The sequence below is a fragment of the Pipistrellus hanaki genome (assembly GCF_964339955.1).
Source record: "Pipistrellus hanaki genome assembly, chromosome: 15".
NCBI lineage: Eukaryota > Metazoa > Chordata > Mammalia > Chiroptera > Vespertilionidae > Pipistrellus > Pipistrellus hanaki.
The window spans coordinates 46,816,112-46,828,812 of NC_140517.1; the positions used below are offsets into that span (position 1 = coordinate 46,816,112).

The following is a 12,701-nucleotide window of genomic DNA, read 5'->3' on the forward strand; positions in this document are numbered from 1 at the left end:
CACACCCCCACAGACGCTGGGAAGGACAGATGCTCCCTTCCCCAGTCGGCTCTCCATCACACCCAGCTCTGGCAAACGAGAACTCTTCTGGGGAGGAAAAAAAAGACCAGCACGTAGGGGAGGCCCTGTCCATGGTTCCTGTTTTCGCTGCCGCCCTGTGAGAACAGCGTGTGGAGACGGCGTGTACCCAGGACGGGAAGGCAAACCGAAGCTCAGGGATGCCAACCCTGGGGGACTCTGTGACTCTGGAAGATCTGCTCTTTGTGCAAAAAGCAGCCGCTATCGCTTCGGCTCTTTCCATTGGAAACGCAGCTGAAGGCACCGCGCCCGATGCGGCAGGACACGCCCGGGGCTCCCAAGGGCCATCGTATCGCCCCTGCAAAGACTGGCTTGGGAACAGAGCCAAACAGATAAGCGGAGTCCTCTGGCACCTGGATCGAGCCCGAGCCGTGCCTGAAATCCTTCTGTGTCCGCTCAGGCTTGCCATAGACTGAGGACTCCAGTTCTGCTGGTGGCGGTGGTAGTCTGGATTGCACCTTGCGCCCCATAATCTTAGTGATCCTGGCCAAGGTGACATTTACAAACTAAGGCTCAGAGAGACCAAATTCAGCTGCCAAAGCGGATGGGACATTTGCTTGAACCCGGAGCCAGGGTATTCCAGGTCCCAGGGAGGACAGGAGCTCAGGTGGAGTGAGACCCACGGTGTTTATTCCGGTGTTGATAGCAGCAGCAGTGGGGGGATCGGCCAGACGCGGGGGGAGGTGCACAGAGGGGTACACTCAGGTGTGTGTGTGTGTGTGTGTGTGTGTGTGTCTGGGGATTGGTCCGTTGACATTCACGGTGAGAATGGGGGTCAGGACACCAAGTCTTCAACAAACGGCAAAAGACAGAGAGAGAGACGGAGGTTTGGGGGGCTGGGGTCCCCCAGACATGCACGGCCCCTTGCCTGGAAGGGGAGCCCCAGGGAAGGACAGACGGACACAGTGGAGACTGAACGCCCCCGCCCTGAAACAGGGAGCTGGGCCGCAGGCCGCCCGGCCTCCGGCCTCCGGGGTACAGGGACGGGCGGGCCCGGGGCCCCCGCACCACGCAGCTCGGACGTTATGGCTTTGAGATGAGTTCATGGTCCGGGCGGGAAGGAAGGGGGTCCGGAGGGGCCTGGTCCGATCCCGGGCTTAGGCCAGACCTGCGGGACGGGCAGGGAGGTGTCAGTGATGGCAGAGAGCGGGCCCTGACCTGCCGTGGCCCCATCACATCGCAGGGACCAGGAATGCTGACCCCCAGCCCTCCTCCCTCAGACCCAGGGGTCCAGGCCCCCAGCCCTTCCTCCCTCAGACCAAGGAGTCCAGGCCCCCAGCCCTCCTCCCTCAGATCCAGGAGCCCAGGCCCCCAGCCCCTCCTCCCTCAGACCCAGGGGTCCAGGCCCCCAGCCCTCCTCCCTCAGACCCAGGGGTCCAGCTCCTCCTCCCTCAGACCCAGGAGTCCAGGCCCCCAGCCCCTCCTCCCTCAGACCCAGGAGTGTGGACCCTAAGTCCTGCCTCTCCTCTGGGTTCCTTACCCCTCACTCTGAATTCTCTTTCTCTGACAATCCTTTGCCGCCTTTCGTGAAGCTGGTCAAAGTCTTTTCCTGAAATGGAAAACTCGGGAGGTTCAGGAGGGCGGGGCAGAGGCAAAGCGGTCACTAATAATCCACAGGAGAAAACCCGCCCTGCATGCCTCTTCACCCAGCTCTGGAGAGATGGGGCGAGTGGAACGACAGCCCTGGTTCACAGACGGGTAAACTGAGGCACAAAGGTAACGTCCCCGGCCCGGCCGGCCTGGCTCTGTGGTTAGATGCCGGCCTCTGAACCAGGAGGTTACGGTTCCATGCCCGGTCAGGGCACATGCCCAGGTTGTGGGCTCCATCCCCAGTGTGAGGCCTGCAGGAGGCGGCCCGTCGAAGATTCTCTCTCATCATAGGTGTTTCTCTCCCTCCCTTTCTCCCTTCCTCTCTGAAATCAATAAAAATATATTTTAAAAAAGAAAAAAAACGGAGTCCCTGGAAATGTGAGGAGCGATGAGGGGAGAGGGGGCAGCACCTCAGGGGAGCGGGGACTCTGTCCTGGGGGCGCTGGGGAGGGGGGGGGCTGTGAGGGGAGAGGGGGCAGGACCTCAGGGGGGCGGGGACTCTGTCCTGGGGGCGCTGGGGAGCCCAGGGGGCGCTGTGAGGGGAGAGGGGGCAGTGTCAGCTCCGGGGGGAGAAGGATCAGCTGGAAGTCACGGTCAAGGTTCTCCCTGGCCCCCGGGAGCTTCTGGAGGAGCCGGTGGAATGAATGAGTGAGTGAGTGAGTGCCTGAGAAGCCCAGAGCACGCAGGAGGAGGGCGCAGCTGCCATCTGTCAGCCTGAGTAGAGCCCCAAGAATATATTTTATTGATTTTTTTTTACAGAGAGGAAGGGAGAGGGACAGAGAGTCAGAAACATCGGTGAGAGAGAAACATCGACCAGCTGCCTCCTGCACGCCCCCTACTGGGGATGTGCCCACAACCAAGGTACATGCCCTTGACCGGAATTGAACCCGGGACCTTTCAGTCGGGAGGCCGACGCTCTAGCCACTGAGCCAAACCCAACAGGGACACACCTGGCTTTTCAAAAATAAAAAAATAAAAAACCCCTCAAACCTCCCCTGGCTGGTTTGGCTCAGGGATTGGAGTGTCAGCCTATGGACTGGAGGGCCCCGGGTTCTCTCTCATTGATGTTTCTATCTCTCTCTCCCTCTCTGAACTCAATAAAAATATATTTATATAAAAAAACAAAAACCCAGTCCGCGAGATGCTGTCCCATGGTTTCCCCTTTATTGTGGACTTAGCCTCAGAAATAAGAGCCTTGGCCGAAACCCATTTGGCTCAGTGGATAGAGCGTCGGCCTGTGGACTGAAGGGTCCTGGGTTCGATTCCGGTCAAGGGCATGTTGCAGGCACCTCCCCAGTAAGAAGTGTACAGGAGGCAACTGTTTGATGTTTCCAAACTCTCTATCCCTCTTCCTTCCTCTCTGTAAAAGAATCAATAAAATATATACATATTTTTTTAAAGAAAAAGAATTGAGAGCCTTGCTAAGAGGCAGGCACTGGGGCCTGCATGGACCCGCCGACCCTCCCTCCTGGGCAGATGCTGGTGAGGAAACTGAGGCACAAAGAGGGTCAGAGGCTGATGGGGCGGGACTGGAACCCGGCCTCTGCCTCCGACGCCCCAAAGACGTGGAATGAAGGGGCGGGTGTGTGTGTAGGGGGGCCGCTCACCTCCACCAGCTGGTGCCAGTGCTCCACGGGCTTGCGCGGGTTGGCCAGCATCTCCGCCCAGTGCTCGCGGCCGTGCGGGTCCGCGGCGTCGGGGCCCACGCGGCACACGCCGATGACCTCGTTGTGGCCGATGCTGAGGGGCCAGGGAGTGGGGGGCCGTGAGCCTCCAGAGGGAGGGTGCCCCGCCCCGCGCCCCACATCCCCCACCCCCCGCCCCGCCCGTCCCGCGCCCCGCGCCCCGCCCCGCGCCCTCCTCACCAGTCGTAATCCACCACCGCGATGCTGAGCCCCACGTTCTCCACGCTCTCGGGGGCCACGTCGAACACCAGCGCCTCGTTGTAGGTGGGGTTCAGCGTGTTCTTCTTGATGGAGGTTTTCCGCTTCTTGAGGCGCCGCCCCTCGCTGATCAGAGAGGCCTTCACGTAGGGGTCTGGAGGGAGAGCGTGGAGAGCTGAGCCCCCACTGACTCTCTGAGACCCCTCCTTCCCAAGGTCTGGGTCCCCAGCCTTTCCTCCCCAGCCTCTCACCCTCAGACCCAGGGGTCCAGCCTCTCCCCCCTCAGACCCAGGGGTTCAGCCTCTCCCCCCTCAGACCCAGGGGTCCAGGCCTCAGCCCCTCCTCCCTCAGACCCAGGCCCCCAGCCCCTCCTCCCTCAGACCCAGGCCCCCAGCCCTTCTCCCTCAGACCCAGGGGTCCAGCCCCTCCTCCCTCAGACCCAGGGGTCCAGCCCCTCCTCCCTCAGACCCAGGGGTCCAGCCCCTCCTCCCTCAAACCCAGGGGTCCAGGCCCCCAGCCCCTCCTCCCTCAGACCCAGGGGTCCAGGCCCCCAGCCCCTCCTCCCTCAGACCCAGGGGTCCAGGCCCCCAGCCCCTCCTCCCTCAGACCCAGGGGTCCAGGCCCCCAGCCCCTCCTCCCTCAGACCCAGGGGTCCAGGCTCCAGCCCCTCCTCCCTCAGACCCAGGGGTCCAGGCCCCCAGCCCCTCCTCCCTCAGACCCAGGAGTCCAGGCCCCCAGCCCTCCTCCCTCAGACCCAGGCCCCCAGCCCTCCTCCCTCACACCCAGGCCCCTCAGAACCCACCCGAGAAGCCGGTGAGGTCCATGGCTTTGAGGTTAGAGGCTTTGATGATGGTCACGGTGAGGCGGCCGGCCGTGGGGAGGTAGCAGAGTGAGAAGTTGAGCTCCCCAAGATCCGCCTTTTCCTACAGGGGGGGAAACGGGGTTTAGCAGCCCCCCACCTCCGTCTCCCCAGCTCTTAGCCCGCCCCAGCCTCCAGCACTCTCCTCCCTGGTGTCCATCCACTTCATCTGACTCCAGGCCCAACCTGGTGACCCCGAGCCACTGCCCACCACGATCAACGCAGGTGTGTTCACGGAAGAGGCAGGAGCGGGGGCAGAGCTGGGAGGCACACAGAGCGGAGACCACAGTGAGAGACCAGAGCAGCTAGAAAGACAGACCACCGAGCTCTCAGGCAGAGACACAGAGACCCAGGCCCATGGGGACCCAGCGCGAGGGCCAGGGACCGGGACAGAGCGGGACCGAGAAGACACGGGCGGAGAAGCCCGTCTGAGGGAGGCTCCAGGGGACGGACCCTCCTACGCGGACCCGCGGACACAGGGCAGCGGCCAGAGCTGGCCGGGCCCACGCCCCGCCTCCCAACCACCTGACCCGGGCCTGGGCCCCTGGGCTCCCCACTCGCCCCCCTCCAGGCCCCGCCCCAGGCTGTTCCTTCCTCTCACTCTCCAAGCTCAGCTGTCACCCCCGCCCTGGAGCCCCCAGAGCACAGGCAGCCCCGAGCAGACCCCCTCCTGCCTCTCACTCAGGCCCCTGACCGTGGACTCTGGGCTGCCTGGCTCCTGGCAGGGAGTGTGGTACGCGCACCCCCAGGGGTATGGGGAGAGTTTGGTGGGGATATGCACTGCACCGCGCTTAGCTGCGCCTAATTCTACGTTCTCATGAGTACCAGGGGCACTCAGGAAATGATAGAAGGGGTACACATATGTTAAAAGTTTGGGAAACACTGATAGAGGAATGGATGAACACAGGGTTGAGGGCAGACCTGAGTGACAGAGTGAAAGGGAAAACAAGAATGTCAGACACAGGAGGCAGAGATGGATGTGGGGAGAGGGCCATCGGGTGGGGTTAGGACGGGACTGGGGGGAGGAGGGAGGAGGGACAGATGGGGGCCTTGGGGAGAGACCCTGGAATCAGGCACTTGGTTCTCAGGGTTGGGCTTGGACGCAGCGAGCAGAACATGGAGAGCCCGGTGAGGGGCCTGCAGGCAGAGCCACAGGCACCCGGTCCAACCACGTCCTGGTGCATACGGGGAAACTGAGGCCCAGAGGGGGCCAGGACCCCGAGCATGGCCGTCCTGTGTGAGGACAGGGCTCACCCCCCGCCCACCCCCGGGACACACAGCTTCCCCGGGTTGGCAGAGTGGAATGTGGGGAACCCCTGGATTGGGATGGAGCGGGAAGGGATCAGGAGACCCAAGAAGGACTAGGAGGGGCTGGGAAGGGGCGGGCGTACAGGAGGAGGTTCCAGAAGCGGAGGATCATGGGACACGAGGAAGGGGCCCAGTGGGGGGCGGAGGGTCCCACAATCTGAATGCGGAGGGCCTGGGGGGGCGGGGGTGTCAGGGCCTTGGGACCCCGGGCCGTCTAAGGCCTGGGGGATAGGCTATCCCAGTGGTCGGCAAACTCATTCGTCCACAGAGCCAGACACCAACGGGACAACGGCTGAAATTTCTCTGGAGAGCCACATTGTTTAAACTTCAACTTCTTCGAACGCCGCTTCCTCCACACAGACTCGCTCGCCCGGGCTGTGGTATATTTTGTGAAAGAGCCACACTCAAGGGGCCAAAGAGCCACCTGCGGCTCTCGAGCCGCAGTTTGCCGACCATGGGGCTGTTGGGATTCAGGCGGAGACTCGGGAGGAACCGGATTCGGCTAAATGAGAGCGTTTGGAGGTCAAGGGCTGGGGGTGTGAGGTGTTCACAGATCCGAAGGAAGTCAGGAGGCGGGAAGGGGAAGGAAGCTGGCAGGACAGGAGCCCGCCCGGGGGGCCTGGCTCCGTGATTGGCCCTCCACCCAGCCAGCAACCAGGAGGTCAGGGTTCGACGGCCGGCCGGTCGGGCCACGTGCCTGGGCTGTGGCTCGATCCCCAGCAGGCCGCATGCAAGAAGCAGCCGCTCAGTGATTCTCTCTCACCATGGATGTTTCTCTCTCCCTCCTCTCTTGCTGAAATCCATAAAAAAAATTTTGATTTTAAAGGAAAGAAAAAGAAGAGCCAGAACTCCAGCTTCGGGGAAGTGGGTGGGTCAGGGATCTGAGGTCAGAGGGCAGAAGTGCTGAGGTCAGAGGGCAGAAGTGCTGAGGTCAGAGGGCAGAAGTGTGGATGGAGCTGCCTGGGAGTGGGGGGCGGGGCGGGGGGCTCCTCGGCATCTGTGACCATTTTCTCGACTGTTAGCATCAGAGGTCCAGGGGGGTGGGAATTTGAGAGGCCTGGGCCCAGGCGAGGGGTTCCTGTTTGGTAAGTGTGGCGGGCAGGGGGGCCGAGCCATATCCTACCCTCTCGTGGGTGCTTGCAAGCTTTTGCAATAAAATAAAACGTAAGCCAAAACCGGTTTGGCTCAGTGGATAGAGCGTCGGCCTGAGGACTGAAGGGTCCCAGGTTCGATTCCGGTCAAGGGCAGGTACCTTGGTTGTGGGCACATCCCCGGTGGGGAGTGTGCAGGAGGCAGCTGAACTTGAAAACCCTGAGATTGGTAAAAGAAAAAAAAAAAGTGGTAAGACCAACAGTTTCCATCACTAGGAATGTGGGTTGCTACAGGTTTTGTGAAAGGGAGATAAATTAAGAGATTTTTGTAGCCCTGACCTGTTTGGCTCAGAAGATAGTGCATCGGCCTTCCGACTCAAGGGTCCCAAATTAGATTCAGGTCAAGGGCATGTACCTTGGTATCAGGCACATCCTCAGTATGGGGTGTGCGGGAGGCAGCTGATATGTGTTTCTCTCTCATCGATGTTTCTAACTCTCTATCCCTCTCTCTTCCTCTCTGTGAAAAATCAATAAAATATATAGAAAAATGAAATAAAATGTAGACTCCGGGGGGAGGAGGGGGCGGGGGCAGGGCACTGACCGAGCCGCCCTCCAGGATGTCCCGCCACAGCGGGCGGTCGGGCGGCTGCTCCGCCAGCTCCAGCAGGTTGTCCAGCACCACCTGGCCGATGAGGTCGTGCCGGGAGAAGCGGTCGAAGTCGTAGACGCTGAAGTGCAGCTTGCGCTGGGCCAGCTCGGCCAGGGGCACCGCGAACTGGAACGTCTCGTTGAAGACGGGGTTCAGGGTCTTCCTGTGCACCTGGGGGGGGGGGGGCAGACACCATGTCTGCCAGCCCTTCCTCCGCCCCGACTCAGGAGTCCAGGCCCCAGACCCCAGCCCTCCGCCCTCAGACCCCGGAGCCCAGCCCCTCATCCCTCAGACCCGGGGGTCCAGCCCCTCCTCCCTCAGACCCAGGGGTCCAGGCCCCAGCCCCTCCTCCCTCAGACCCAGGGGTCCAGGCCCCAACCCCTCCTCCCTCAGACCCAGGGGTCCAGGCCCCCAGCCCCTCCTCCCTCAGACCCAGGAGTCCAGGCCCCCAGTCCCTCCCCCCTCAGACCCAGGGGTCCAGGCCCCCAGCCCCTCCTCCCTCAGACCTAAGGGCCCAGGCCCCCAGCCCCTCCTCCCTCAGACCCAGGGGTCCAGGCCCCAGCCCCCAGCCCTCCGCCCTCAGACCCAGACCCCAGCCCCACCTTCCTCAGACCCAGGCCCCCGGCCCCTCCTCCCTCAGACCCCGGAGCCCAGCCCCTCATCCCTCAGACCCGGGGGTCCAGCCCCTCCTCCCTCAGACCCAGGGGTCCAGGCCCCAGCCCCTCCTCCCTCAGACCCAGGGGTCCAGGCCCCAGCCCCTCCTCCCTCAGACCCAGGGGTCCAGGCCCCCAGCCCCTCCTCCCTCAGACCCAGGAGTCCAGGCCCCCAGTCCCTCCCCCCTCAGACCCAGGGGTCCAGGCCCCCAGCCCCTCCTCCCTCAGACCCAGGGGTCCAGGCCCCAGCCCCCAGCCCTCCGCCCTCAGACCCAGACCCCAGCCCCACCTTCCTCAGACCCAGGCCCCCGGCCCCTCCTCCCTCAGACCCCGGAGCCCAGCCCCTCCTCCCTCAGACCCAGGAGTCCAGGCCCCCTGCCCCTCCTCCCTCAGACCCAGGAGTCCAGGCCCCCAGCCCCTCCTCCCTCAGACCCAGGCCCCCAGCCCTCCGCCCTCAGACCCAGGAGTCCAGGCCCCCTGCCCCTCCTCCCTCAGACCCAGGAGTCCAGGCCCCCTGCCCCTCCTCCCTCAGACCCAGGAGTCCAGGCCCCCAGCCCCTCCTCCCTCAGACCCAGGGGTCCAGGCCCCAGCCCCTCCTCCCTCAGACCCAGAGGTCCAGGCCCCCAGCCCCTCCTCCCTCAGACCCAGAGGTCCAGGCCCCCTGCCCCTCCTCCCTCAGACCCAGGGGTCCCTGCCCCCAGTCCCTCCTCCCTCACACCCAGGGGTCCAGGCCCCCAGTCCCTCCTCAGTGGGACCCGGTACCCAGCCCGCCGCCCGGACCTTGGTCTGGAACTTCTTCTTGCGGTCGGGCAGCAGGTAGATCTTGACGTAGGGGTCCGAGAAGCCGTTGGAGTCCTTGGCCGGGAGGTCCAGGGCCTGCAGGATGCGCACCACCAGCTGGTCGGAGCCGTAGAGGTACCGCAGGGCGAAGCTGATGCGGCCGCAGGGCGCGCCGGCGCCCGCCTCCCCGGGGCCCGGGGCCCCGCCGCCGCGCCAGCCGCCGGGGCCCGCGCCCTGGTACAGCTCCGGCTTGATCTGCCCGATGAGCTTGGCCTTCTCCTCGCCGCCCGGCAGGGGCAAGGGCAGGGCGGGCGGCCGCTCCTCGCCGCCCGGGTCTGGCTGGGTGGTCAGGGTCTGCTGGGTGAGGGGCCGAGGCAGGGCTGGGTACCTGCAGGGGGTGGGGTGGGGGAGACCCAGGAGCGGTGGATGTCTCTGATCCTTGCCTCTGAAGATCAGGGAGACCCCTCCCTGCCTCATCCCTGAACCCCACCGCTAGGGGGCAGCAAAGCCCCCACCTCTGCTCCCCAAGGCCTGGAGCCAGCCACGGGCATGCCCTGAGCCTCAGTTTCCCCATCTGTATTGGGGAGGGAATTTCCCCTTCTCTAAGCTTGGACTACAGCATCCAGCAAGGAGCCCCCTCTGAACCTCAAGCTGGTGACTCCGAATCACTTTCCCATGAGCCCTTGGGGCTGCCCAGGGCCCAAGACCCCCCTCCACCCCGCTCTGCCCTTCTCCCCCCTACCCTGCCTTTCCTTTTTGTCAAAAAGAAGAAAATGACAGCCGAAACCTGTTTGGCTCAGTGGATAGAGCGTCGGCCTGCGGACTGAAAGGTCCCGGGTTTGATCCCGGTCAAGGGCAGGTACCTTGGTTGCGGGCACATCCCCAGTAGGAGGTGTGCAGGAGGCAGCTGGTGGATGATTCTCTCTCATCGATGTTTCTAGCTCTCTATCCCTCTCCCTTCCTCTCTGTTAAAAAAAAAAAAAAGTCAATAAAAACAATATATATAAAAAAAGGAGAAGAAGAAGAAAATGACAGGTCAATATCCTCGATGTTCACAGACGCAAACATTGGCAAACCAGATCCAACATGCGTGAGAGGGATCATCCACCAGGACCAGGTGGGCTCCACCCCAGGAAGGCAAGGATGGTTCGACATCCATAAGCCAATCATCGGGATGGATCACAGCCCATGGCCGTGTTCCCCCAGCTGCCTCTCTGCAGCCCTGGCCTGGCTGGCCAGCCGGCCCCAGACAGCCCATGCGTGTGTGTGTGTGTGTGTGTGTGTGTGTGCGCGCGGTGGGGGGGCATACCCCTGGACTGTGGGTGAATGCGGGGAGGGCTTGTCTGTCTACTCACCTCTCTGTTTCCCACACTCAGGCCTGTGACTGCCTTTTGACCGAGGATCTTGTGTGTGTGTGTGTGTGGGGGGGCGGTCCTAACCCTCATTCTTTCCACCCTCCTAGTGTCCTGCCCCCAGCCTCCTCCTCCTTCCTCTGGCTCCGGGAATGCAGACCTCCAGCCCCCTTCTCCCTGAGGTCCGAGGACTCTAGGCTCCTCCCCCTCCTCTCCCAGACCCAGGAGCCTGGGCCCCCAGCCTCCTCTATCCCCACACCCCAAACCCCTTCCTCCCCCAGGGCTCAGGAGAACCGAAGACGGGAAACAGACACACAGAGGAGGAGCAGACGTTCAGAGCGGACCCCAAGCCCATCCACCCCGGCTCACCTGGTGGTGGGTGCCAGGCTGGTGACCTGCTGATGGGACTGGGCACTGGGCAAACCGCCGCCGCTAGGGGGCAGCAGGAGCAGCCCGGAGCCGGCCCCGCCGCCCTCGGAGGGCAGCTCGGGCGACGTCTGGCTGGGTTTGACCCCGGCGGCCACGGCGGCGGCGGCGGCGGCGGCGGCGGCGGCCTCTGGGTAGGAGTCCATGTCCAGGTAGGAGGGGTCCGGGGCGTCGGAGCCCCCCAGGCCGCCCGGCTCCAGCAGCTCGGCGAAGGGCGGGTGGTGGGCGGCGTGGGCATGGTGGTGCGGGCCCCCCAGCAGCGAGTGGCCCCCCAGGCCGGCCCCCAGGTGGTGCCCGCTGCCGCCCACCAGGCCCGCCAGCCCCACCCCGGGGCCCAGCTCCTTGCGCAGCGGGCCGCCGCCCACCGCCGAGCCCTTGTCCCGCCAGGGCACCCAGCACAGCTTCCAGGACACGAAGAGGGACACGCCCAGCAGGACGATGCCGCAGAACGTCACGATGACGGACAGCAGGCTCACAGAGATGTCTGGAGAGAGCGGGCGCAGGGGTCAGGGGTCAGGGGTCAGGGAAGGGGGGAGGTCACAATCTATCTTCCCACTGTTGTCCCGGAAGAGCTAAGCTTCAAAAAATAATTGAGCCGAATCCGGTTTGGCTCAGTGGATAGAGCGTCGGCCTGCGGACTGAAAGGTCCCGGGTTCGATTCCGGTCAAGGGCATGTACCTTGGTTGCGGGCACATCCCCAGTAGGAGGTGTGCCGGAGGCAGCTGATCGATGTTCCTCTCTCATCGATGTTTCTAACTCTCTATCCCTCTCCCTCCCTCTCTGAAAAAATCAATAATATATATATATATATATATATATATATATATATATATATATATATAATTGAAAAGTAATTGTTTAGTATTAGCCACGCATCGTCTTGAGCAATTTACATATATTATTTATCTTAAACTCCATGACCCTGCCCTAGCTGGTCTGGCTCAATGGATAGATCGTCGGTTTGCGGACTGAAGGGTTCGAGGTTCGATTCCAGCCAAGGGCACATGCCTGGGTTGCCGGCTTGATCCCCAGTGGAGGGGAGTGCAGGAGGCAGCTGATCCACGATTCTCTCTCATCATTGATGTTTCTATCTCTCTCTCCCTCTTCCTTCTCTAAAATCAATCAAATAAATTTTAAAAAAAGTAAACTCCATGACCCTACAAGATGGGTGTTTTACTTATTTATTTGTGGCAGGCTGGGTATTTTATATACCCGTTTTAAAGATGAGGAAACTGAGGCACAGAGAGGCTGAGTGGCTTGTAGAAGGCGGCACAGGAAGTAAACGGCGGGTCTGGGGTCTGTCTCCGGCCTTTGTTCTCTTTCCCGCTAGCACACGCTGCCTCTCTGTCAGAGGGGGCACCCCCAGAAATAGGACCAAAGCCCCCCCAGATGCTCAGAGACGATCAAAGAGAAAAAGAATGCATGGCGCCGTCAGGCAGGTCAGGGGTCAGCCCCCTCCGCCCAGCTTGCTGTGTGGCCTTGAGAAGCTGTCTTAACCACTCTGAGCTTTGCATTTCCCGTTTGCCGGAGAGGAGAGAATCGGTCCCCGTGGAGCCCCTTTTCTGAGCTCTGGGGGTCCTTCTAGGAAGTCACTGAACTGAGGCTGGTCTTGACTTCCCAGGGCCGGTTCTGGCTGTTCCGCCTGCGGCTTCCACAGGCCCCTCCTCCAGCCCCTGGCACACAGCACTTCCTCGCTCTGAGGACCCCGCTGCCTTGGAGCTGGGTGACCTGGGGCGTCAGTTCGCCCTTCTGAACCTCAGTTTCCCTCACTGAGTGGCCAGATTATGATGATCTCTGATCGCATAGTAATCTGGCCACTCGGTGTCTATCCTATATAATAAAAGGCTAATATGCAAATTGTTCCTTTGACCAGGAGTTCGACCAGCAGGCAGGCCGGCCAACCGTCCAAGTCCCCTTCCCCTGGCCAGGCTGGCCGGACCCCACCCATGCACGAATTCATGCACCAGGCCTCTAATACACACTGAGTGGCCAGATTATTATTCGTCCAGAGACCATCATAATCTGGCCACTC

At 62.3% G+C, this 12,701-nt stretch overlaps 2 protein-coding genes across 2 annotated transcripts in view; both read right to left on the reverse strand.

Annotated features, from left to right (window-relative positions):
- Nucleotides 1-12,701, reverse strand: part of SYT3 (synaptotagmin 3) — a 15,517-nt gene continuing 2,816 nt past the window's right edge. The window contains exons 3-10 of the mRNA XM_084906020.1: nucleotides 10,613-11,153; nucleotides 8,892-9,279; nucleotides 7,411-7,629; nucleotides 4,354-4,474; nucleotides 3,534-3,705; nucleotides 3,276-3,408; nucleotides 1,559-1,627; nucleotides 1-1,186 (exon numbers count right to left, since the gene is read on the reverse strand). Coding sequence (XP_084762146.1) covers nucleotides 1,562-1,627; nucleotides 3,276-3,408; nucleotides 3,534-3,705; nucleotides 4,354-4,474; nucleotides 7,411-7,629; nucleotides 8,892-9,279; nucleotides 10,613-11,153 — 1,640 coding nt within the window. The 3' untranslated portion in view covers nucleotides 1-1,186; nucleotides 1,559-1,561. The remainder of the gene's footprint in view (nucleotides 1,187-1,558; nucleotides 1,628-3,275; nucleotides 3,409-3,533; nucleotides 3,706-4,353; nucleotides 4,475-7,410; nucleotides 7,630-8,891; nucleotides 9,280-10,612; nucleotides 11,154-12,701) is intronic.
- Nucleotides 7,500-12,701, reverse strand: part of LOC311633470 (kallikrein-5-like) — a 176,453-nt gene continuing 171,251 nt past the window's right edge. The window contains exon 7 of the mRNA XM_084906203.1: nucleotides 7,500-7,511. The gene's annotated coding sequence lies outside the window, so the exon portion shown is untranslated. The remainder of the gene's footprint in view (nucleotides 7,512-12,701) is intronic.